The sequence below is a fragment of the Molossus molossus genome, unplaced genomic scaffold, assembly GCF_014108415.1.
Source record: "Molossus molossus isolate mMolMol1 unplaced genomic scaffold, mMolMol1.p scaffold_m16_p_2, whole genome shotgun sequence".
NCBI classification, from domain to species: Eukaryota; Metazoa; Chordata; class Mammalia; order Chiroptera; family Molossidae; genus Molossus; species Molossus molossus.
The window spans coordinates 14,235,173-14,261,747 of NW_023425355.1; the positions used below are offsets into that span (position 1 = coordinate 14,235,173).

The window sequence follows — 26,575 nt, forward strand, 5'->3', positions numbered from 1 at the left end:
ACGACCCAACCGGCACCGGGGACAAACTGCAACCGAGGTACGAACCCGGGAGCCAAACCCGGGTCTCTCTGGACCACAGGTTGACGCTCTAACTGCTGAGCCAAACCAGACAGGGCCAGTATGTAGCATTTTTAATGCTTGGCATGTTTAACTTAGTAATCTGCATTCAGGGTTCCTCTACATCATTTCCTTTTAGTGCTGAATAATATTCCATTGTCTGGATGTACCACAGTTTATTTGTTTATTTACCTACTAAAGGATACTTTGATTGCTTCCTTGAACTTCATTTCAAAGAAAAGAAAATTGATTCTGAGAGGTGATAAAGTGACTCAGATACATACATGAGTAGCTATAAATAAAATCAGTTTTAATATCTAGCCCTTCTGACACCTCATACAGTATTTTTACATTATAATTTTGGCCAGACAAGTTCTATCCTTGCAATTTTCTCAGGTTCCTTCCTGATATTATATATTGCATCCTTTATTATCTTCAATATGCAGATTATCTTAAAATGCAAAATGTTGACCAATGAACATTTCTAGATGTTTTGTTGGATTATTATTATTATTATTATTATTATTATTATTTTGCTTTTAAGTAGCATATAAATATTTAGAATGCAAAATGTCATGATGTTGAATGAAAATAACAAAGAATCATAGGAGCTCTCTGGGGACAACAAAACATGGCAGTATTTGAGAGCTACTATCCAGAAGAGTGAAGAATTGATTGTACAGTTGAATTTCTGGCACTTATATGGCATATCCAAGGGAAGACTGGCTACTTAAAATCTATGAATATGCCCTGCCCAGTTTGCCTCAGCAGTTGGAGCATCGGCCTGCGGACCAGAGAGTCCCAGGTTCGGTTCCTGCTAGGGGCACGCCCCCCCCCCCCCAAAAAAAAATCTATGAATGACAGCCCGGCTGGTGTGACTCAGTGGTTGAGCATCAGCCCATGTACCAAGAGGTTGCTAGTTCAATTTCTGGTCAGGGTACATGACCAGGTTGTTGGCCAAACCCCTAGTGAGGGGCATGCAGGAGATAGCCAATTAATGTTCTCTCTCATTGATGTTGCTTTCTCTCTCTCCCCCTCCCTTCCTCTCTCTCTAAAGTCAATAGAGAAATTTTTTTTTTTTTTTTTAAATCTATGAGTGGCAGTGACCTTCAGGAAGCCGATTACATTTCTGGAAGGTGGTTCATTATTGATGTTTAATGTTTCCTTAGGGGCAGTTTGATACCTTTGAACAAACACAAAATTCATTTAAATTTTCATTAAGTGCTACACAGAAGTTAACACTGTAGTTAAATTTTAGATCAAAATTGATTTTTAATTTGAGACTGATTTTCCATTTCCAACAGAAAATGGATAGGAAGTTTTCTTCCTTAAATTTGCCCTCTAAATAAAATTTATTTTATTTTATTTTATTTCAAGTTGTATTGCTAGTTTTTTACAAAGGCAGAACCAGCATTCCAAAACACAGAAGGAATACAAGTCTTATAGCTATAGTGAGCAGAAGAAACAGTAGAGACAATGAAATTCCATGGAAATCATCGATCACTTTTTTATATTAACATCCTCAGCGAGAGTCTTAAAGTATTTCTTCCTAAACATTTGATTTTATAAAAGGCATATATAAAAAATGCATTTAGTAAATTCAATTTCCTTTCAAATCTGGAGCCTATCTGATGGTAAACTTGATTTTTTCTTATGTATGTGAACTTGGCTAAGTTTTTCTGCCTTTATCTCTCATTCTCATTTATTGGTTATACCTGCTGCAGAGCAACACCAGAAATACCAAGTCATCCAATGTAGGCTTAAGTTTGATCAATTACTCTTATTATTAATTTGAAAATCAAAAGTGAATTCAGGAGACAAAAAAAAAAAATGGTGCAGCAGTGAATGGAGCTACACAGACCATCTCCCAGGACCAAACTGGATTCACAACAAAAATAAAGACAAATCATCAGGAAGGAGCAACTGAAAGGCAGCCTGGAGGACCACATAACCAGGGTCACCGACTCAATCCTGGTAGGCTTGCGAGGACACAAGAGGGGGCCGGGAGCCCACGGTCCGCAGTGGCCTGGGCGGGGACCAGGGGACTCGGCTGGAAGTTGCTGCTGCTGCCTCGGCTACGACCCCGCCTGAGTCCTGCGAACTCTGCTGCCTGCTAAGCCCTCGGCTGGTGCCACACGGACTGGCATGGACTGGCTGCGACCAGGGGACTCGGCGGGTCGCTGCTACAGAGGCTGAGTCCAGTGAACTCCGCGTGCTAAGTCCTCGGCTGGTGCTGCACAGACTCGTGGGAACCAAGGGACTCTGCTGGAAGTTGCTGCCACCTCGGCAGTGTCCCACTACCTCGGCTTAGCCCTGGGGCTTCTGCTGAGTGCAATGCCCTCCGCTGGTGGCACAGCCTCGGCCGCCCTTGGCTGGAAGCAGCGCCCTCGGGTTAAAAGTCCCAGGCGGCTCCACGACGCAGAGTCCAGACAGAGGACAAATTGGCAGCAGCCACTCAACTTGGGCTCCGGCAGAGGGAAGGCAGACTGGACTGGAACTGTGTGGGAACACTCGGGTTTTGGAGGGTGCTAAGAGCTTTTGCTGAGTGCAGCCACTCAGGACTGTGATAATTTTACTTCTTCCCAGGGCCCTGGGGAGAGGCAGAGGCCCCTCCCTCAGAGATTCAACCCCTGGTGGCCATTGAAATGCTAATTGAGGATCATTATCAACCAGCAGCGGCCCCACCCTCGGGAAATCCTCTTATACTGAGAACCTGAGGGAGTTTTTCAGGCAACTCAGAAACCAAGGGTTTTCAGGTGACCTCCACTAATAGCCTCCAGGCAAAAAATGCTAGAGGATAACTACCATTCCCTGGGCTAGCAACACTAAACAGAAAAGCTAAGACTTGACTGTGGTGGTTAAAGTGGGTCCTCCCTGGCTCATCCAAACCCAGGAGCTGGAGCCACAAACAGCAGAACACCAACACCCACAGGGAAAATTTGGCAGACTCCAAAGCCCACTGTGATAGCCAAAATGGTGAAAAACAGAAACAAAAGCCAAATGAAAGAACAAGAAACCTCTACGGAAGATGAGATAAATGAGGTGCAGTAAAGCAAGTTAACAGAACTAGAATTTAGAGCCATGATGTTGAGGAATCTCAACAGCATGTGTAAGGATATGAGCACCATGAGTAAAGACATCGAAATGTTGGAAATCAACCAGTTGGAAATTAAAAAACAATAGGAAGAAATGAAGAATGACATATCAGAAATAAAAAACACATTGGAAGGTCTAAAAAGCAGAGTAGAGGAAGCTGAGGACCAGATCAGTGAATTAGAAGACAGGCTAGAAAAAAATCAACCAATCAGAAAACAAAAAGGAAAAAAAAGATTAAAAAACAGGAAGACAGCTTAAGAGAACTGTGGGACAACTGGAAACAGAATAATATTCGCATCATATGAGTCCCTGAAGAAGAAGAAAATAAGCAAGGGTTAGAGAATATATTCAAAGAAATAGTGACAGAAAACTTCCCTAATTTGGTGAAGGAAGACGGCATTCAAGTTCAAGAAGCACAAAGAGCCCCAAGTAAGAAGAACCCAAACAGGCCCACACCAAGACACATAGGAATCAAACTGCCAAAAATAAAGACAAAGAGAGAATCCTAAAAGCAGCAAGAGATAAGCAACAGCTTACCTACAAAGGAAACCCCATAAGGCTCTCAGCTGACTTCTCACAAGAAACACTACAGGCCAGAAAGGAATGGCATGAAGTAATCAAGGTCAGGAAAAACAAGGATCTTAATCCAAGACAAGAATAAACTCAAAATGGATAAAAGACTTTAACTCATGAATCTATAAAAATTCTAGAAGTGACTGTAGTCAACTACATTTCAGACATCACACACAGCAGATTTTTTACTGACACATCACCTAAGGCAATAGAAACAGAGGAGAAAATGAACACATGGGACTACATCAAACTCAAAAGCTTCTGCACAGCGAAAGATACAATCATCAAAACGGAAAGGCTACCCACTGTATGGGAGAGCATAATTGCCAATGTTATATCAGATAAGGGGTTAATTTCCAATACATATAGAGTGCTCACACAACTCAACAAAAGGAAGACATAGAATCCAATTAAAAAATGGGCAGAGGAACTAAATAGACACCTCTCCAAACAGGACATACAAATGGCTAAGAAATGTATAAAGAAATGCTCATCATCACTAATCATCAGAGAGATGCAAATTAAAACAACAATGAGGTATAACCTCACACCTGTCAGAATGGCCGCCATCAATAAATCATCAAACAACAAGTGTTGGCGAGGGTGTGGAGAAAAGGGGACTTTAGTGCACTGGTGGTAGGAATGCAGACTGGTGCAGCCACCATGGAAAAGAATATGGTGTTACCTCAAAAAATTCAAAATTGAACTTCCATTTGACCCAGTGATCCCACTTCTAGGAATATACCCTAAGAAGCCTAAAACACCAATCAGAAAGAATATATGTGTCCCCATGTTTGTAGCAGCACTATTTACAATCGCTAAGATCTGGAAACAGCCCAAGTGTCCATCAGTAGACGAATGGATAAAAAACCTGTGGTACATATACACAAGGGAGTAGTACGCAGGTGTAAGAAAGAAAGATCTCTTTTCCTTTGAGACAACATGGAGGGACCTGGAAAGTGTCATCCTAAGTGAAACAAGCCAAACAGAGAAAGACAAGTTTCATATGATCTCGCTTATTTGTGGAATATAATGAACATAACAGTCTGAGGAATGGGGTAATCCCAGAGACGCAGAAGTAGGGTACAGACTGACAATCCCCTAAAGAGGGTGGTGTTGGCGGAGAGATAAACCACAGAACTTATATGCATGTATGCATGAACAGTGGACGTGGACAACAAACTGGGGAAAGGGCAGGGAGGGAGAGGGAGGGGGACAATCGGGGTAAAAGGAGAAACATCTGTAACAAAAATTAATTAATAAAAAATAAATAAAAATAAAATAAAATAAAATTTAAAAAAGTGAATTCATTTAATGGATTAGTATTTTTTCAGCTTCTAAGAATGTGACTCTTGTCTGTTTCTATATAGTTCAGATCCTATATATGTTATTGTACATATTTTTGTTGGCACTATTGTTTCAATCAAGTACATCTAAAAATATCAATATAGAACTTTTTAATTTATATAAATTCTGGTTAACATTTTTTAAATTAAATATATTAGGGTGACATTCTTTAATAAGACCATATAGGTTTCAAGTGTCCATTTCTATTACACATGATCTGTATATTGCGTTGTGTGCCCACCACTCAAAGTCACGTCTCCTTCCAACACTATATACTTGACCCCCTTTATCCTTTATGACCCCACCACCGTTCCCTCCGGTAACAACCAGTCTGAGAGAAAATATTAAGAAATAGATGAATTTACTCATATTTGAGATATAAAACTGAAAGCAACAAGTGAACAAACAAGAACAACAAACAAAAACTCATAGATATAGACAAAACTTTAGTTATCATGTTGGAACTGAAACAAATACTTTCTTTGAGCAACTGTGGAAGAAAAGTCACTAATTTGGCAGTATAACAGAAGCTAATCCTCTTTCCCTCTTTTGTATACTTGTTATCCGTTTTTTATTATATGAGATTATTGACTTGACAGAATTTGTTTTCTTTTGTTGTGATAAAATAAGCATAACATAAAATTTACCATTGTAACCATTTTTAGTATGCAGTTCAGTGGTACTAAGTACATTCCCATTGTTGTATGACCATCATCAATGGTATGGAATGCTTCAAAAATTTGCATTTTATTCTTACATGGGGACGTTCTAATTTTAGCATATGCATTACCGAAGCGAACGTCTGAATATGTTTCTTAAAGTGTTCAGAATCTCACTCTGGCTGGTGTGGTCAGTTGCCTGAGTATCATCCTGAGCACCAAAAGGTCACTGGTTTGTCTCCTAGTCAGGGCTTATTGTGGGTTCAGTCCCCAGTCTGGAGGCAACTGATCGATGTTTCTCTCTCACATCACTTTTTCTTTTTCTCTCATCCTCTCCTTTCCCCTCTCTCTAAAACTCAATGAAAACATAAAGAAATAAGTAAATAAAGTATTCAGAAGCTCTTTGCAAATAAGAATAGAAAAATAGAAAAGTTTTCAAACTCATTTTGGTAGGTGAACTGTAGCTCTTAAATTTTTCTCTGGCTTATTGAATTTCATATGTGTCTACAAGGCCACATTTTATAGACTGCCAGGTAGGTATCTTATCTGGTGGGCTGATTTCTTTGAAGTGATCCTGCACTTGAAGATGGAAGGGCTATGGAAAGAGACTGTTATTCCAGTTCTCACATTTCTATGTTATTGTGCTAACTGAGCAATGGAGCAGTTACCCTGCCCTAATGTCAGAAAGTTGAAGTGTTTTGTCACCCACAATCTATATCTAATGTGGACTCTGTCCTAGACTTACAATGCTATTTGCTGGACACGCCGCTTCTGGTTTAAAACTCATATACCAACAGCAGGCAGGGCTGCAAGGCCTTAGAAAGGAACTTGACACATGTAGTAACCCTCTATAAAAAATGCTCCAAATGGAACCTAGTGATGTGTATAAATTATTAGAAGGTTTATATACTATTAGAATAATTCGTATAGCTCAAATTTTCATAAATAAAAAATGGTTTATTGAGAGGTACCAGCAAGACAAATAGTGCTTTTGTCAGTGACTATGTTTTAAAAGTTGGGACATTTTTTTGCCTGGATGGTGTGGCTCAGTGGATTGAGCACTGTCCCATGGACTGAGAGGTCTTGGTTTGATTCCTGGTCAGGGCACATGCCTGGGTTTTGGGCTCAATCCCCAGCAGAGGGCACGTAGGAGGCAGCTGATTGGTGTTTCCCTCTCACATCGATGTTTCTCTCTCTCTCCCTTCCTCTCTCTCTAAAAAATCAATAAAAATATACTTTTTTAAAAAAAGTTGGGACATTTCAATTTTAAAAGATATCAATAAAGACAAGTATAAGTGATGATTACTCAATGAGAGAATAGGTAAATAGATGTTAACGGCGAGATTTCCTGATATCTATCTACCTATTTATCTATAGCTTAAATTCTAAAAAAAAATAATCTCCAAGTAGTTGAAATTAAGCTTTCATTCAAGTTAAAAAAATATTTCTCAAAATGTGTTCCATGGAGTATTAGTGTCTTTAGAGCCATTAATAAATCGTTCATGACAACAGTTCCATTGTCCAATAAGTTTAGAAAATGTAGTGTAGTCTATGCCTCTTTTAAAATATCATAATAATTGTTAGTATATTATACGTTTTGAAAAAGTATGCAGTGCTGAGACCTGGAGCCAAAGTACCCGGGTTTAAACCTCAACTTCAAAGTTTATTAACTATGTGCATTAGATACTTTAATCAGTTTCTGTGACTCAGTTTCCTTACCTAATAAATGGAAGTAATAATGGTCCTTCCCTCTTAAGGTTTTTGTGAATACTAAATAAGTAAATATGCCCAGCCAGTGTAGCTCAGTGGTTGAGCCTTGATCCATGCACCAAGAGGTCACCATTCGATTCCCAGTCAGGGCACATGCCCAGGTTGTGGCCAAATCCCTAGTAGGGGGCATGCAGGAGGAGGCCAATCAATGTTCTCTCTCATCGATGTTTCTCTCTCTAAAATCAATAAAGAAAAATATTTTAAAAAAAATAAGTAAATATATAAAGAACTCACTACTGTGTGTGAAATACGATAAGTGCTATCATCTCAGGTGTGTTATTTACAACCCAGTGTTGCCTAAATTGGTCATAGAACTCCCTTCCACTCCTCCCCCACTTTTTCCAACCAAACTCTCTTGCAACATTTTGTTGAACAAGTAGGCAAATGTAACATAATTTGAAAAATGTTAATATAAGGCAAGTTCAACATGGAGCGTCTCTCTTTGTTTTAATCTTTCAACATTGGTGAAATAGGGACATTGGGAAAGATTGTTATAGACTTTAAAGTTTAAAAATATTTTTTTTCTTTATTGATTTTAGAAAGAAGAAGGAAGAGGGAGAGAGATTAAAAACATTGATGAGAGAGAACATGGATTAGCCACCTCCTGCATGCCCCCCACTGGGGATTTGGCCTACAACCTGGGCATGTGCCCTGACCGGGAATCGTACCGGTGACCTCTTGGTGTATGGGTTGACGGTCAACCACGGAGCCACACACCAGCTGGGCTAGACTTTAAAACTTTTAAATGCCTATTATGCATTTTCAAAGAGTCTATAGGAAAACAAATGGTTGCTGGGCAGCCTTGTACTTTGTTAGGTGGTTCAGGCTATAGGACAGCAGTTTGCTCAAAGCAGCATCCAGCCTTTCTCTTAGGTTACTAGTTTGGTTGTGCTCTCTTCTGTGTTGTGCTTTTTGGCCTGTCAACCCTTACTAATTATCATTTTTCCTGTCTCTGGCTCCAAATTCACCCACTTACTGAACATCCTCCAATCTGTTGTTTTTGTAGGACAAATTGAACTTTATAGCAAAGATCGAGTGTATCCTCTCTTCATGTTTAGCTGTAATTCAACAAAGCATGCAAAATATATCTGCCAATACAGATTTCTAATGCCTATACCTTTTAGTGGCTTTGCTGATGTCTGGCCAAAGGCAGCAGCCATCTATTGTTTTGAGAACTTCCCATAGCTGCGTTTTGTCAACCTTTACCTCTCAGCCATTGAGCTGAGCTGAGTAATTTGAAATGTATTTATGCCTGAATGGTGATTCCTTAGAATCACTATAATATTTGCTCTTCATGTGGGTGGTCTGTAACTACTACTAGCATGTGGCTTGTCTGTTCTTTCATACTTGGTTCTTTTATCCTTATGACTTTCCCCTTAGTAGCATTCTGAATCTTTTTGTGTCTGAAGGTTTTTTTTTCTAAACAATAGAATTTAGAGCATAAACATCTCCGAAAAATGAACTTAATAACAACCTCTCTTTGGATTTACATCTTCCCAGTTGATTTATAGGGAATTTCAAAATTGTTTCCACTAAATTCAATGTGGTATATTGCATTAACATTGCATACTACCAGATGTTTCATTATGTGTCTTTTAGTGTATCATACTTGACCCAAAGTAGCTTTGAATGCAAATAACAAACAAGCCAACACACAGTACTTGACTGGCAGAGTGAAAAAATATGGCAGATCTGAACTGCTTTTCATGTTTTGGAGGGATATTATTAATGTGATACTTTGTAAATTGAATTAAAGATTATTTTTATTTATTTATTTTTTCAAATCTTTATTGTTGGATGTAAAATGTATTACAGATGTTCCACATTTTTCCCCCATTGACCCCCTCCTCTCCACTCCCGCCCCCCTCCCACCTTTTCCCACACTATTGTCTGTGACCATTGGTTATGCATATAAGTTCTTTGGTTTATTTCTTCCCACCCCCCAACCCCTTTCCCTTTGAGGTTGTCAGTCTAGCAATGAATTTGTGCTTCTTAATCCCTTCACCTTTTTCACCCATTCCCCCAACCCCCTCCCAACTGGCAACCAACAAAATGTTCTCTGTATCTATGAGAATGTTTCTGTTCTACCTGTTCATTTTGTTTGTAGATTCCATTGTTGATAGATATGTATTCATTGCCATTTTGTTTGTTCATACATTTTATCTTTTTCTTCAAAAAGACCCTTCATCATTTCATATAATAACCGTTTGGTAGTGATGAACTCCTTTAACTTTTTCTTGTCTGGGAAAGTTTTTATATGTCCATCGATTCTAAATGACAGCTTTGCAGGGTAGAGTAATCTTGATTGTAGGTTCTTGATTTTCATCACTCTGAATATTTCTTGCCATTCCCTTCTGGCCTGCAAAGTTTCTTTTGAGAAATCAGCTGACAGCCTAATGGGAACTCCCTTGTAGGTAACTAGCTGCCTTTCTCTTGCTGCTTTTAAGATTCTCTCTTTGTCTTGAACCTTTTGCATTTTGATGATGATGTGTCTTGGTGTGGGCCTCTTGGGGTTCATCTTATTTGGGACTCTCTGTGCTTCCTGGACTTGTATGTCTGTTTCCTTCACCAAGTTAGGAAAGTTTTCTGCCATTATTGTTTCAAACAGGTTTTCGATTTCTTGTTCTCTCTCTTCTCCTTCGGGCACCCCCAAGATGCGAATGTTGGCACACTTGAAGTTGTCCCAGAGGCTCCTTACACTATCCTCATTTTGTTGGATTCTTTTTTCTTTTTGCTGTTCTGATTGGGGATTTTTTGCTTCCTTATATTCCAAATCGATGGTTTGCTCCTTGGATTTACATACTCTATTATTGAAGCTGTGTAAATTATTCTTTATTTCAGTTAATGCTTCCTTCAATTATAACTGTGTATCCATGATTTCTAACTGGTCCTTTTTTATGCTCTTGAGGCCCTCCCTAAGTTCACTGAGGTTCTCACTAAGTTCATTGAGCATCCTTATAAGCAGTATTTTGAACTCAGAATCTGTTAGGTTGCTTATCTCCCTTTCGCTTAGTTCTTTTATTGGGGTTTTGTTCTGTTCTTTCATTTGGGACCTATTTCTTTGTCTCCTCATTTTGGCTGTCTTCCTGTGTTTGTTTCAGTGTATTACTTAATGAGAGGTATGGGGCTCGCTGAGACCAGATGCTGCTCGTTTGAAAGAATTTAGGAAAAACCTGAAGCAGGTTCCAAGACTGGCCAATCCTATGGTTAAGCAAGTGGCAACAGCTTGGGTGGGCTTGAAAGTTGTGTGGGGCGCGGTGGGGCCTCAGGGAGTCAGCAGGGTGGGGCTACCAGTGTCAGCCAGGTTGCTGGAGTCCCAGATATGGTGACTGTCTGCCACCCCCGGGAAGGGCTCACCAAAGGAATAAAGGCCTCTTACAGCACGTTTGTCCCCGAGAAAGCCCCCTCTCCAGCCCTCGCTCCAGTGCCAAACAGCTTAGTTCTTCCCTGTATGTCTCTGGTGCCCCTCGAGCTGCCTCCCCTCCAAGCTTAGAGGGAGAGAGTCCGATAAGTCCGTGCGCGGGCCCTTTAAGGAGCTGCCTGGGGTTCCAGCCGCTTCAACCTCCCTGAGCCTCAGTTCCCGCTGGTTTTTCCAGCCAGAAGTTCTGGGGATTCTCTTCCTGGCACTGGAACCCTGAGCGGGGCACCTGGTGTGGGACGGGGACCCCTCAGTCCTCAGGAAGGACTTTCCCAGCCGTGGGAGCCTCCTGATTTTTATCCGCCACACGTGGGTGTGGGTCCAGCCCGTCGCCTCAGCCACCGTGGCCCCTCCTACCAGTCTGGATGTGGCTGGTGCTTTAATCCTGTAGTTGTAGGACTGCCATTCAGCTTGATTTTAGGCGGTTTTGAATGATGGTTGTTCTGTAGTTTAGTTGTAACTTTGATGTGGTTGTGGGAGGACGCGATACCGTGTTTACCTACCCGCCGTCTTGACCGGAAGTCTAAAAATTATTTTTAAAAGTACGGACCTGACCGGTTTGGCTCCTCAATTAGAGAGTTGGCCTGTGGTCCGGAGAGACCAGGTTCAGTTCCCGCTAATCGCGCGTACCTCGGTTGCAGTCTGTCCCCGGCCCTGGTTGGGTTGTGTTGGTGGCAGCCACTCAGTGTGTCCCTTTCACATCGATGTCTCTCTCTCTTTCTGTCTCTCTCTCTCTCTCTCTCTCTCTCTTCCTCTCTCTCCCTCCCATTCTATCTGAACAAAAAATGGAAAAATGTCCTCAGGTGAGGATAAAAATAAATAAATAAAAGTACAAAGTCATATTGTAGTGAACTGAATTATCATTTAATTTAATTAATTGTAACCCTCAAGATTTGATTACTTATAGGTCCCCTTTAGTTAAGTTACTTGTTCACAGTTTTGCCAGAAAAACGTGCAACCTAATACAAAGGGATGGACACAGTTTAAACAATTAAGAGACTATAAAATTGTCTTAGTCTTTGCTCAGATAACTGTTGTGAATCCAAATTCATTTATTTGTTTTCTTTTATTCCTGTAAACTTTACAACAAACCTTGGACTTTCGCCCTGTACTTCGAATTTAAAGACTATAGATCATATAAAGTTTGTAAGTCTGCGACTTGTTTACTAGTGAGAAAAGGCATCAAGAAAAATGTTGCTTTTGTGCATGCATGGATAATGCAAAACCATAGTGGTTTCAGAAAACCATACAGTACAAAGTAAATCTAGTGAAAAGTATTGCTTCATAAAGACTGTAAAGATCATTTAGTCCAACACCTTCATTTTACATATGAATAAACTGAAGACCAGGGAATTGATTTGACACAATTTCTTCCTTGTTCTGATCAGTGACCTATAAATGCATCTCTGCAGACCCAGATTAAAATCAAGAAGGTAGGAATTAGTGGGCAGAGTACTCAGGGTAAGTCGGGAGACAAGAGTTTTTATCCTAACCCTACCATTCTTTGGCTGTGTTATAGTAAAGCTTGCACCTCTTCTCTGAGACTCACTTTTTCATTTATAAAATGGAGGGGGATGGTTATCTATTCATTACATTTCTTGTACCTCTGAAGAACTTTTCTCACCACTCCAAGTCTGAAGTTGAAGCTTGTATACTTAACAATAATAATAGTAAATCACATACACATACATGTGCACATGCACACATATCAAATTATGATATGTTGGGCATTTCCATATCGTTATGTTGAATTTTAAGTTAGGAAGTGAGTTTAGATTACATTAGGCGTGTACATTTGGACTTGCTCATGCATTGAGCTAATCATGAAGTTAGATGATAGCATTGGAAGGTGCTGGGGTTACAGAAGTAAGTGCTCAAATAACAACAGAAAATACAAAAAGTGAATACTTTCCCAGTAACACGAAGCTTCTACTTTTCCAAATTGATTTCAATCAGTCAAATATCTATAATTTGAACATCATGTAAAAGTTACCATTTTCAGATTCAGTGACTGAAAATGACAACTTTTATGTTTGCAGGTGTTTATGTAGATATTTACCTATAATTATAACACTCACTTTTGAAGGCATCTTTTCTTTCTCATTAAACTTACCATTTTCTACTTGTCCGATGCAAGCTGAAATTCTCATTTCCAAGTAAAAATTAACTCCGGAGTTTCTAAATCAGTATGCTCTTTTCGTGTGCTCTCCTGGGGCATTTTGAGAATGCGGTGCTAGGAAATGATTTGCTCTTTTAAATCCATCATTGTTACACTGAGCAACATCATGACATTAAGAGTTTAACTGGCCCATCGGTGTGACTCAGTGGATTGAGCAACATCCCATAGACTGAGAGATCCTGGTTCAATACCAGTCAGGGCACATGACCAGGTTGTAGGCTCCATTCCTGATAGAGGGTGTGCAGGAGGCAGCCAATCAGTGGTTCTCTTTCACACCAATGTTTCTCTCTCTCTCTCTCAAACATGCCTAATTAAGTGTTGTAGGCTGGACTCACTTCCCCTTACACTGTTAATAAGGATTCAACGTACCTCTTAACATCAAATTCTTCTAATAGCAGTTACGCTTTCTTTTTGCAACAACCTTTTTGCAATGTGCACCTTCTAAAATACTATTTTAAATCTGCCAGATTTTATTTTATTTTTTTGCTCACTAGACTTTTGGAGAGCAATGCTGAAATATGTATTCTATTTTTAGAACCTGTTGCCTTAGATTTTTTTTTTTTTGTGGTCATGCCTGATACAAACTTCCTAAGAGAGAGGATTTCAAACTTAAGTACTCACATTTTCTTTTTGGGTTTTTGATTCCTACCTCTTTATACCATTTTATAGAGTTAAAATAATTGACTTATATTAATAATGTAATTACTTTGTACTACAGGGGCTGGCAAACTTTCAGAGGTGGTATTCTATGTCTTCATTTATTTGATCCCTCAATATATAAGAATGAGGATGGTAAATGGGGAGAAAGACTACTTGAAGTATTATTTTTCCACCCTTCTCCCCCTTCATTCACGAGCACCAACAAGTATATTCATTACAAAGTGGTTCCTTCTAACATTTCAGAGTGCTTCTTCTGACAATATTATTTCAGTTGGGATTTAATGTAAGGTGATTTCTGTCTAAAACAATTTCCAAAGCTCTTAACAGACACCAGAACACATTAGCAAGAAGTTTGGAAATTCTCAAACTATTTTCATATTACTCTTTGTTTTCTTTGTGTTTTGAACTGGGGATCCAATGCATTTTCAGATTTTCAAATAGTCCATAGTAAAATGAAATAATTTACAGGAGTTGGAAATTACTTTGATAAAGAATACTATTTAGCCCTGGCTGATGTGGCTCAGTGGTTGAGCATTGTCCATATACCAAGCGGTTGCCAGCTCGATTCCTGGTCAGGGCGCATGCCCGAGTTGTGGGCTCGATCCCCAGTGGGGGATGTGCAGGAAGCAGCTGATCAATGTTTCTCTCTCACATTGATGTTTCTCTCTATTTCTCCCTCTCCCTTTCCCTCTCTTTAAAAATCAACAAAAAATTTTTAAAAGAAGAATATTATTTATAAACTACAATTGGGCTTACTTTTGGCTTGTGCTGTGTAGTATAGGCCTGGTAAAGAAACGTATCCAGCTTTCAATTACATTAAATTGTCCACGTTTTAAAAGGGATAATTCTGGTTTTAGGTATAACAGCTGCAGCGATGGCTGAGGCAATGAAGCTACAGAAGATGAAGCTTATGGCTATGAACACTCTTCAGGGAAATGGAAGCCAAAATGGGACAGAATCAGAGCCTGATGATCTTAATTGTAATACAGGTGGGTGTCTTCAGAAATCCAAGGCAGGTAATTCATTTATTGATTCTGCAATGGGACAGAAGAATAATATGTGTACTTTGATTATAAGTGGTTACTGAGGAAGTGTAATTAACCCTACTTCTAACTTGTACATTGAAACTAGAAGACCATTACAAATCAGAATTCCATTTGAGGAAACATTGAATTATCTCCATTGGTTTCTTGTAGAGGAATTAAATACTCATTTTTATAATGCTAGCTGTTTTATCTTTTACCTGCTAAATGTTGCCCTCTTAATTTCACACCAGTCTTCTTTAAATTTCTCTAAATAATTGACCACTGAATGGCAGTTGTGAGAATCCACCTTGGCTGGGCTGCAGTCTCTTTAGCTGGAGTACCACCTCCTTAGCTAAGTGAAGGTGCTGCCAGACTGTTGCTATTGTAGGAAGGGGCTAAAGAAAAGAGATAGAACAAAGAAAGGGAGATAAGAGAAAGATGCTTATGGATCGGAATGTCCCCTTCCATCTTACTACTTGTTCATCTTTATACTCTGATAATTATTTTTTGTCTTTGATCATAAGACAATCCTGCACATCTCTTTTGGAATTAGGTGGGATTATAACTTTCAACATGTATGAATGTCTAAATAAGTAAATACGTATGGTTTCATTTTAGTGGGGAACCATAGGTTTTCAATCTAACACTTCAGGTAAATTCAATATAATATGCTAAGCATCTTGGTAGCAGATACATCTCTCTTCTTTTAGGCTCCTGGAAGTTCAAGCATTGTGGGGCCTTGTTTTGGAGGGAAAAACAAAGGGGAATTAATAGTATGGTAAACTACTCTAAATTTAATATAGTGTAGCTCTCTTCATCTTCTTCATCTAAAATTGAAAAGTTCATGGTGAATTATAATGAGAATTAGTCTTCGACCATTGATCACAGTGGGGAATAATGGAAAGTGCATACTTTTCTGGATTCAACCTCTTAGTGCAGAAATAAATCAAATGGAGTTAAAAAATAATAAAATAATTTTTATGGCTAAGTAATATTCCATTGCATATATGTGCCACAACATTTTTATTCAGTAATCTAATCGGCCAAGGAGAGGGGGTTGGGGGGGCTGAATGAAAAAGGTGAAGGGACGAAGAACCACAAATGGGTAGTTAAAAATTAGTCATGAGGATATAAAGTTCAGCATAGGAAATTATACTGAAATAATGATGTATGGTGCCAGGCGGGTACTTGAAATAGTACTAGGGGGAACACTTTGCAAAGTATATGATTGTCTAATCACTATGCTATACACCTGAAACTATTACAAAATAATATAGATCATAAATTGTAATTGAAACATAAAATTTAAAAAAAATCAATGCCCATTTATAATTAAGTCTCTGAACAAAACAGGTAGAGAAGAAACAACTCACAACATAAAGACCGTATATGAAAAGCCCAAAGCCAATGTCATAATTCATAGAGGAAAAACAAAGCTTTCCTTCTACATTCTGGTACAAGGCAAGGTTGCCCACTCTGAATGCATCTGTTCAATGTAATACTGAAGGTGCTAGCCAGAGCAATTATGTAAGAGAAAGAAATAAAAGGTATCCAAGTCAGAAAGGAAGAAGTAAGATCATTTCTGTTTGTAGATGACATTCTCATATATGTAGAAAACTCTAAGTACAAAAATTGTTAGTATTAACAAATAAATTCAGGAAAGCTGCAGTGTACAAAATCAATATACAAAATCAGTGGTGTTTCTATATATACACAATGAACTTACCAAAAAAGTCATTAAAGATACAATTGTATTTACAACAGCAAATAATAATGAAACACTTGGGCATAAACTTAAAGAGGAGAAAGAATTATATACTGAAAATTATAAAATATTAGTGAGTGAAACTAAAGAGGTTACAGATAACTAAAAACATATAGCATGTTTATGGATTGAAAGAATTAATATTTTTAAAATGTCCATACTACCCAATGTGATCTACATATGCAATTGCAATTTCTATAAAATTTTCTATAGCCTTTTTTATGGAAATAGAACAAACACTCCAAAAATTGTTATGGAATCACAAAATGTCTTGAATAGCCAAAAATATTATCATAAGAGAAGAAAGCTGGAGGCTCCAAACTGCCTGATTTCAAAATATACTGCAGAGATACAATAATCAAAACAGCATTGTATTGGCATAAAAACAGACACATAGATCAATAGAATAGAATTGAGAGCTCAGAAATAAATCTATTAATTTACACTCAAAGCATGAAATTGTATCCTTTTCTCATACTGTATACAAAAATCAACTCAAAATGGATAAAGACTTAAATATAAGATGTGGAAAAGTAAAACTACTAAAAGAAAATAAAGGAAAAAAAGCTTCTTGACAATGATCTGGGCAATGCTTTTTTGGGGGTATCAAACCAAAAGCACAGGCAACAAAAGCAAAATTAAGTGTAAAAGCTTCTTCACACAAAGGAAATAATTAACAGAGGGGAAACACAACCTATGGAGTGGAAAAAAAAATTGCCAACCATATATCTGATGAGGGCTTAAAATCCAAAATATATAACAGTTGAACTTAAGTAATTCAAGGACCAATGCCCCCCCACCCCAATAATCCAGTTTAAAACAGGCAATAGACCTGAATAGCCACTTTTCAAATTAAGACATACAAATGACCAACAGTTATTTGAAATGGTGCTCTGCTACACTAATTATTATGGAAATGTAAATTAAAACTCTGAGTTACCACCTGAAACTTGTTAAAATTGTTGTTGTAAGCAGGATAAAAAGATAAGTATTGGCATGAATGTGGAAAGGAGGGAACCCTTGTACACTGTTGGCAGTAATGGAAGTTGGTCAAACATTATAGAAAACAGTATCGAGGTTCTTCCAAATATTAAAAATAAAACCACCTTATGATCTAGCAATCCCTCTTTTGGGTAAATAGTCAAAGGAAATGAAGTCAGGATCTCAAAATGATATCTGCACTCCTGTGTATATTACAGAATTATTCACAACAGCTAAGATATAGCAATAACTTAAATGTCTTTCCAGAGATGGATAGATAAAGAAAATGTGTATACATATGTACAATGGAATATTTTTCAGCCTAAAAAATGCAAATCCTTCTATTTGCTATAACATGGATGAACCTGAATCACATTATGCTATATAGAAAGACAAATACTACATGATCCCACACTTATATGGAATCTAACTCATAAAAGCAGAGAGTAGAATGGTACTTACCAGGGGTTGGAGGGTAGGGGGAATGGAGATATATTTGTGAAGGTGTACAAAGTTTCAATTATGCAAGATGAATAAGTTTGGATCTAATGTGCAAGAATGTGACTACAGTTAAAAATACTTTATTGTATGTTTAAAACTTGTGTTCTTGCCACACACAAAAAGAAAAAAAACAAAATGCTAACTATGTGAGATGATGAATATGTTAATTCGCTTGATTATTGAGATTATACCACAATATATACTTATATCAAATCATCAAATTTATGCCTTTAATATATACAATTTTTATTTGTCAGTTATACTTCAATAAATGTGGGGAAAGTCTGGATAAGTGAAATATCTGCTTACTGGAAAATAAATCACAGTTTCACAAATAATCACTTGCAAATAGAGATTCATATCAATAATTTTAGATCTGAATTTTTATCTTATAATCCAGGGACTAGTATGCCTTAGATTCTCTTTGAGTATCCTACTTCAGGATTTGAATTGTTTATGATCTTTAATTTGTTTGAAATCAAAGACTAGGATTGAATTCTTTTTTTTTTTATTTCCATGGTTATAACAATGTTTGATTTACTTTAGTGCCTTCCAAGAAGAGAAAAGGCATGTGGATATTGACAAGGGAGATGTCAGTTAACAGCGTTTATGGCCTGATTACTGTTTATGGGCATGGTCTTCCTGAATGTTTGTGGTTCAAGTAGAAATGGTAACTCAGACATTCAACCACAGGAAAGCTATGTATCGGAGAATCACTAAGGTTCTATTTACTAGATACATGTTACATGCAATCAGGCAAAGGAAAATCAGTCCATGCAGTAATAATATTCTATCAAGTGGGTTGCGAGGTATCATGAGGAAAACACTGAATGTTTTATATAATTTGTGTGGTGACCTAGAGACTGAGCATTAGATTATGATCTAATGTGGTTATTTTCAGCTTTGGTTACAAAGAATTCCAATGCTATAGTTGAAGTAATTAGGATATATAATAGAGATTCCATAAACTTCCAGTATGTGAATGAAATAAGCAGTGTGGCTAGTGACTATTAATAAGCCACTTCATAAAGGATTAGAGTAATTCTTCAATATGATTCTTAACTAAATTAACTTTTCATCCACAATGCGCAATATCCCAACAATAAAAAAGACAATATGTTGACACTATTGGGAGAAAAGACAAAAATGACTGGCTTTCAAATGCTTATGATCTAAGAGAAGAAATTTAAAAAATCAATCAATATATAAATTAACATATTCTGAGATAGAATGTGATAAAAGCAATGAGAGGACAAAAGTACTGCGAGAATATAGAGAAAGAGGGTATTTCTTCTGAATGAGGAAATCAGAAAGAAATTTCAAGTGTAGAATGTGACATTGGAGCTGGGTTTTAAAGAATGGGAAAGTGAAAATGAGAAAATGGATGGACGGTCTTGACTGATATGTTAAGGAGACTGTGCAATTGATTTTTCAGGGCAGTTGTTTTAAAATAGTGGTTCTCAGAGCCCTCAACCTGTCTCTCAGAAGTAGGTAAGAGTTGAGAATTTAGCTTGAAGAAATATTGTTTGATAACTAGAAAGGCTTGATTAATTGCATTTTTTAGTTAACTAACTATAAAGCTTCTGTTATTTACAATCTTATTGACAAGTATCTCTAAAATTAAAAATTTAAAAATCGAAGTGACTTGAAATAATGAAGTATAGCCCCTCATACTACAACCCCAAGCATACTGACCCTGGAAGGATGAGAAAATTTCTTATTTGTGGTCACACAACTAGATGACAAAGGAGCTGGCACTGATCTTTCTGCTATAACATTATGCCTCTGATGTTTGCATTGATTTTCCAGTATAGTCTAAGGTACATAATGACATTTCTTTTCTTGATATTGAGTCTCAATCAATAAGCCTAGAGATGAAGATGCAGCTGATAGGTGAGACTGTCCATAGTTTGGCTTGCTAAAGTTTCTGTTTACAAGGTAGCTATCAGACGTCATGTTAGACCTGACCTTAGAAACTATTGTGGGCATTACGATTTTGACTAATACCTCTGATAGGTTTTCTTTCTTGATATTCTTTTCTTTCTCCTAAATTAAGTGTGGTGTGGAAAATAAATGCTTGGAGTTCTGAATCTGGATCCAATTAATCAAGCCTTAAAAATATGCAGGGCCACCCTTGGCTCAGTGGTTGGAGCGTTGGATCACAGACCAAAGAGTCGCAGGTTTGACTGTGGTCAAGGGCACATGCCTCGGTTGTGGTCGGGTCCCGGCTCTGGTCGGGGTTGTACAGGAAGCAACCAGTCAATGTGTATCTCTCACATTGATGTTTTTCTTTTTTCTCTCTCTCTCTCCCTCCTTCCCACTCTAGCTGAAAAAAAAAATATATGCAGGACCCACAAATATTCCAAATGATGAAAAAGGATTAAGGTCTCATAATCTTTAAGTATAAACTCAATGACTTTGATCCCAGTCCCAAAATTAATCTGAGTGAATGTGTCTTATTTTTCCCCCAAGGGCAACATTTGTTTCTATAAGGAAAATTGTAAATAGAAATATATAATCTCTCTTTATCCCATTTACCCATGGCCATGTGAACATTTTATCTTAGAGAATGTTTTTTGGCTGTTTGAAGCCATATTCACAATGATCTATGTAACCAGAAAACAAAAAAGAAGTTTTTTTTTGTTTGTTTGTTTTTTAATTCTAGAAGAATAATGCTCTATTTTAAATGTCATATTGTGGCAGAGTTGCCATTCAATTTCATCACTGTTATTAGTTGCTAAATCCTGAGAAATCAAAGTATGGAAGCTTAAAAAATATATCAAATGTTGAATTAAAAATATGTGTGGGCCTTAATATATTTCTCTAGCTTGTCATTTTTAAAAGAATCATATTTTATTTTCTCTGAACATTTCTAATAACTTCTTATTCCAAACCCCATTACAGTCTTGACTCTCTTCATTTAATTGTGGAAGTCATGGCTTTTGTTTATGATAGGTTTTATCCATATATGGAGTGAAACATCATCTTGTCCATACTTAAACTCAACAGGAAAATGTGCAGAAATGTAACATTTTCCTAGAGGGTATGAGATCAGCAATTGCATGTCTGGTCTTTAAAAAACCAAGTAGGGTAGTCACAGAGTATATATTCTATGACTCAAGATAATTTCTAAATCTACTGACATATCCTGGAATAAGCAAGGCAGGAAACTTGTATTTAGTTGAGATGTCTGAATGCCCATAAATAGGAATTTTTCTTCTACAAATTCTTATATATCCTCCTGTTCAGATAAAACTGGTATTTTTGGATGACTCTGTAAGACTAGAGTCAGGAAAGAATGAAAAGAGAATTAATAACATTAGACTTAGAAAGAAACGCAAACATAGGGGTTAGAAGATTCTTAGGCAAGAACAGCATTTTCTCTTTTGAAGACAGACCTACAGTTTCTTTGATTTGAGGTTTTGTTTAATAGCTTCTATAATAGCTGCACCATGACTCTGCATCAAGATTTCAGCATGAATAACAACCTGTTCATGTTTCATTTAGCTCCAAATGAGAAATTCTGTCTTTTATTGTTTTAGGAAATTAGTCTGTGTACTATTGCTCCTGGAGCTTTATAATTAATCACTAAAGGTTATAGCTGTGGAGAGTTTGTGGGAAATAGATGCCTGAACAATTATAATTGTAGCTGTCAAATCAGAAATATAGTTATACAGCAGCAGGTCCTTTTATTTTGATTTTTTTACTATAACAAAGACTTTGAGGGTAGTCTATTGTAGAAATAAATTTAGTATTTTTGAAAACTGCATTTCTGTGCATAGTGACTTCCTCTGGAGAATCCAGGATGATAACCATGTAAATCTTTATCCTCAGAGTCCTTACTTTTCTGACTTTAGTGTTGGTATAGCTTCTGAGCAGATGTTGAGTGTTTTACCTTTTAGAAAATGTAGTTCATAGTGAAAAAAAAATCAAAGTATACATAGTTGATTACCTTGCAAAGTTGAATTAGAAAATCCAATGTTACCTTCTTTCTTTATGCTATTCAAATACCTTATTAGATATGGCGCAAGATGTTTCTAGAAAATCAAATGAAGCATGCTTGTTTTTATTAGAATTTGATACTAAGAACTATTTTTAAATGGCTCTTCTCATGGAATTATAAACATTTTAGCACTCCTTTTATCTTTCTTCTGTGACTAGGGACCCTTAAAAAGGAATGTGAGTCAGGAGAACCCATTGTTTTTTTTAAAGATCCTTCAAAAAACTTATACAGGAATAAGCAAATCTCACTAATGCGGAATTATATGTTAGGTGTACTCTTAATAACTCATGTAGCGGATTAAGAACTTCTTGTTCTCTTAGTGTTGTTAAGGCACTTTGTATAAAATACCTCCAAATGAATACTAAGCAGTATCTCTTCTTTCTCTTCTTCACAATAAATACTTTGAAATGATGTGATAGTCCCTTATAGATCTTATTGCCAACATATAATAATTCTGTGTCCTTTTTCTTAATCCTTCACCTTCTTCCTGCCTCCAACCTGACTATCATGAGGTCAAAGGACAGAACTCCATTTCTGAGGAAGTATCTAACTAGTACTGGATGTATGGTCTTGGTCCCTACATTTTATACTCCATTAGCATTTCTGTGTTTTTGTATATTAATGCTAAACAGCTAGCTCTGCTGAAGTTTTGTTCTCTGATTTTGAATAAGTCCCCTCCTCTCTTTGTGCCTTAGTTACAATGAAGGAGTTTGTGATAATCAGTATTGCCTTTGAATTCTTATCTTCATTCTATGATTCTTGAACATAGACATTGATCCATGGGTGACCACTCTTTGAGTGCTCTTTTCCGGCCTCTTGGGAACTCTCTCTGGAGACCTGCCTGGATTTTCACAGTTTATTGATGAGCCATTGTTTAGACTGGTCTCAAAAACCTTGATAAAGTCAAAATAAATTACATCTATTGCTTCCCTTCTATCTCTCAGGCTGTCATTCTGTCACAGAAGGAGATTAGATTGGTCCGACAAGACTTGATCTTTAGGAAGCCATGCTGAGTGTTACCAAGCACACAGTTCTCTTCAAGGTATTTGCAAATTGATTTGCAGTATCTTCTAGGAAACACATGTTTTCCTTAGAGATTAACTGCAAACAGGTGAAAAATAATAGAAAAGGAAAATGTGACCAATGGTTCTTAAACTGGACCTAGGAAAATAGAATTTTAATTTATTTTTTCTAAAACGGTGGGAGAAATTATTGTAAATGAGTTGTCATATATATGTTACTTGGGAGATTGTATTCATAAATAGAGTTTATAATAGCTGACTATTGGTATATTTTATCATTTTAGAAAAGGTCATTTGTGAATTAATTGGAACATGACAAAAAATTCAATAGTAATTTAAGCAAATTACAGTACCAGATTCCATAAGTTGATTTACATCATATATCTGCCTCTTAAGGGTATTTGTATATCTGAAAAATTTAAAAGAATATTCATTATACACTGTCATGATTGATCCTATTGCCTTTATAAAGGGCAGTGTAATATTCATAAAGTTCTATATAGAGTTGGGCACATTAAATATTGTCCCACATTTAATGAATATTTTCACATGTAGTGAACATATTAGTGTAAGAGAATCAGATTGGAAATAAACACTATTTTTTTCTAAATCTAATTTGCTATTCATCTATGACACTTAGATATTAGCATTAGTGCAATATTAATGTGATCAGTGCATACAGTGAACCTATTTCATGTGTTGAACCAAAATTCAATAAATATTTTTGTCTTTATTAGAAAATTTTAAAGTTTCTGGCATCCAAAATGATTTTTTTTTAGTGTTTCAAGACCAGTTTTTAGTATACAAACACAATTTTGAAAGCATTTGTTTAGAAGGTGTCTATCATTTTGTGGCTCATTTTAGTGTTAGTCTGTCACCTACAAATACTCTTTTGTGCACTTTGGAGCTAGAAAACAAAATAATGAACCTTTTTAATTAAGGTATAATTGACATGTAGCATCATATTAAGTGCACAACATAATAATTCAAGATTTGTGTGTATTGCAGAATGATCACCACAATAAATCTAGTTCATATTCTCACCATACATATTTACAGCTTTGTTTTCTTCTGATGAGAACTTTTAAGATTTATTCTCTTAGCAACTTTCAATTATGAAATACAGTATTATTAACTATAATCACCATGGCATCTTCATGACTGATTTATTATATAAGGGATGTTTGTACCTTTTGACTCCTTTCACTCATTTTGCTGCTCTCCCCTGCCTCTGCCAACCACCAGTCTGTTCTCTGTATTTATGAGCTTAGGTTTTTGTTTTCTGTTTTTAGAGCCCAGATAAAGTGAGATTATATTGTATTTGCCTTATCTATGTCTTATTTCACTTAGCATAATGCCATCGAGTTTCATCCATGTTGGCACAAAGTGAATTTCTTTTCTTTTTTTTTATCCTCACCCGAGGACATTCTTCCATTTTTTGTTCAGGTAGGGGGGGGGGGAGAGGAACAGAGAGAGAGAAACATCGATGTGAAAGGGACACATCGAGTGGTTGCCACCCGCACAACCAACCAGGGCCGGGGACAAACTGCAACCGAGGTACGTGCCCTTAGCGGAAACCGAACCCGGGTCTCTCCGGACCACAGGCCGTCTCTCTAACCGCTGAGCCAAACCGGCCAGGGCAAAAGTGAATTTCTTATGAGTTTCACTAAAGTGTAATTCACATATAAAATTTACTCTTTTAAAGTGTACACTTCAGTGATTTTAGTATATTGACAGATTTGTGCAACTATCACCATTATCTAATTCCATAAATTTTTCATTACACCTAAAAGAAACTCTGTATTCATTAGAAGTCACTCCCCATCTCTCCCCAGCTCCCCAGCCCCTGGCAACCACTAATCTGCTAATGCTTTATGTTATCTCTATGGATGTCTTATTTTACAGGTTTCATATAAATGGAATTATACAGTATGTGATCCCTTATGTCTGGCTTCTGTAATTTGACATAATGCTTTCAAGGTTCATTCGTATAGCAGCATTCATCAGTATTTCATTCATTTTAATGCCTGAATAATGTTCTACCATATGAATATACTACATGAACACACTACATTTTGTTTCCCCATTCATCTATTGATGATCATTTGGGTTGTTGACACTTTTTGCCTGTTATAAATAATGCTGCTATCAGTGTTCATGTGCAAGTTATTAGGTGGACGTATGTTTTTGTTTCTCTTGGGTATATACCTGGAAGTAGAATTTTGTGTTCTCCAAAAGTAGCTACAACATTTTATATTCCCAATATAAACTGTGAGAATTCCATGGCCACAAATTGAATTCAAAATTATATTTTAATTTGTCATGCATTTCCTGGATACTCTGCACTCTATTGTTTTGGTATACATATTTCATGACATTCCAATATTATAATTCCCCTTTTCAGGGGCAAGTTGATCCTGCTTAGTAACAGAAACTCCAGTGCCTCAAGAATGTGAAGAGCAAAGGTTATGCCTTTAAAGAAATTTAAGAAGTGAAATATGATAACTTGGTTGATGTAGCTAGAGAGGAATTGACCTGTGACTGCTCTAAAGTTTATAGTATAGCAATATACAACAGGAAAATAAGTCATACCACAAAGGGCTCATCATAGAAGTATTGTCATCAAAACTGATGCTTTTGTAGATGCAAGCTTTCTAAAGTTAGCCTGGCATTTTAAACCTTGGCTACTGGTCACAGATGGAGGCAAGATTGTTCAGAGGTAACAAGGTTAGTTAAAGAAGGCTGTTACTGGCAGGGATATAGCCTGGCTATTTAACTCCAGGGTTGGGGGAAGACAGTGAAAGAACTTCCTACTGCAATAACATGAACATGAGCACAAGGTGAAAAGAAATCATATATTGGAAGGTTTATCACTGACTGAGGTATCTTAATATTCATTGTTCATGTATTTGGGTATGTTCTCAAGACAGCTATTATATCCTCTTAGCACTTTTCCCTACTGGAATACCATGGAGAGGTAAGCTTGAATATTAAAACATAAAACAGTTAAATAAGATCTCTGTCAAGGGAATTATCACACCAAAAATTAAACATACCTATTTATATTCATATGTCACACACATATAGTCTTTATCTGTATATAATCATATGTATCATGCTAATGATAAATGGATAATGCTTACATATAAGACAAGTAATTATCTAAATATTTGTAATATATTTCTACTTAACTGTTATTATTAAATAAGCAGTAAAATATAGAGCAAGGAACAAACAAACAAAACCCGAGTACACACAGTGAAAATCAGTAGCTCTCTAGGAATAAAAGAAGAATATATTTGGAGAAACTTTCTAGAAATCTCAATTAAGGCTACTGGCTCGCAGGATAGAAACTCTATATAGAAACTTAGTGTAGACATCACTATGTAGGAGATATTTATTTCACTTGGTGCTAATGAGAGGAGGGTGTTCTCTGCACAAAGTTTAGTGAATCAAGATTGTGTACAACCAAGAGAAAAGAGAATTGAAGATTAGGGACCCAAACATTTACTCTGCCCA

The 26,575-nt window shown here is 36.9% G+C and overlaps 1 protein-coding gene across 2 annotated transcripts in view; it reads left to right on the top strand.

The window, feature by feature from the left end:
• DACH2 (dachshund family transcription factor 2) overlaps positions 1–26,575 on the top strand; it is a 563,669-nt gene that overhangs the window by 380,990 nt on the left and 156,104 nt on the right. For both annotated transcript variants that reach the window (XM_036271613.1, XM_036271612.1), the window contains one exon: positions 14,617–14,748. In XM_036271613.1, coding sequence (XP_036127506.1) covers positions 14,617–14,748 — 132 coding nt within the window. The remainder of the gene's footprint in view (positions 1–14,616; positions 14,749–26,575) is intronic.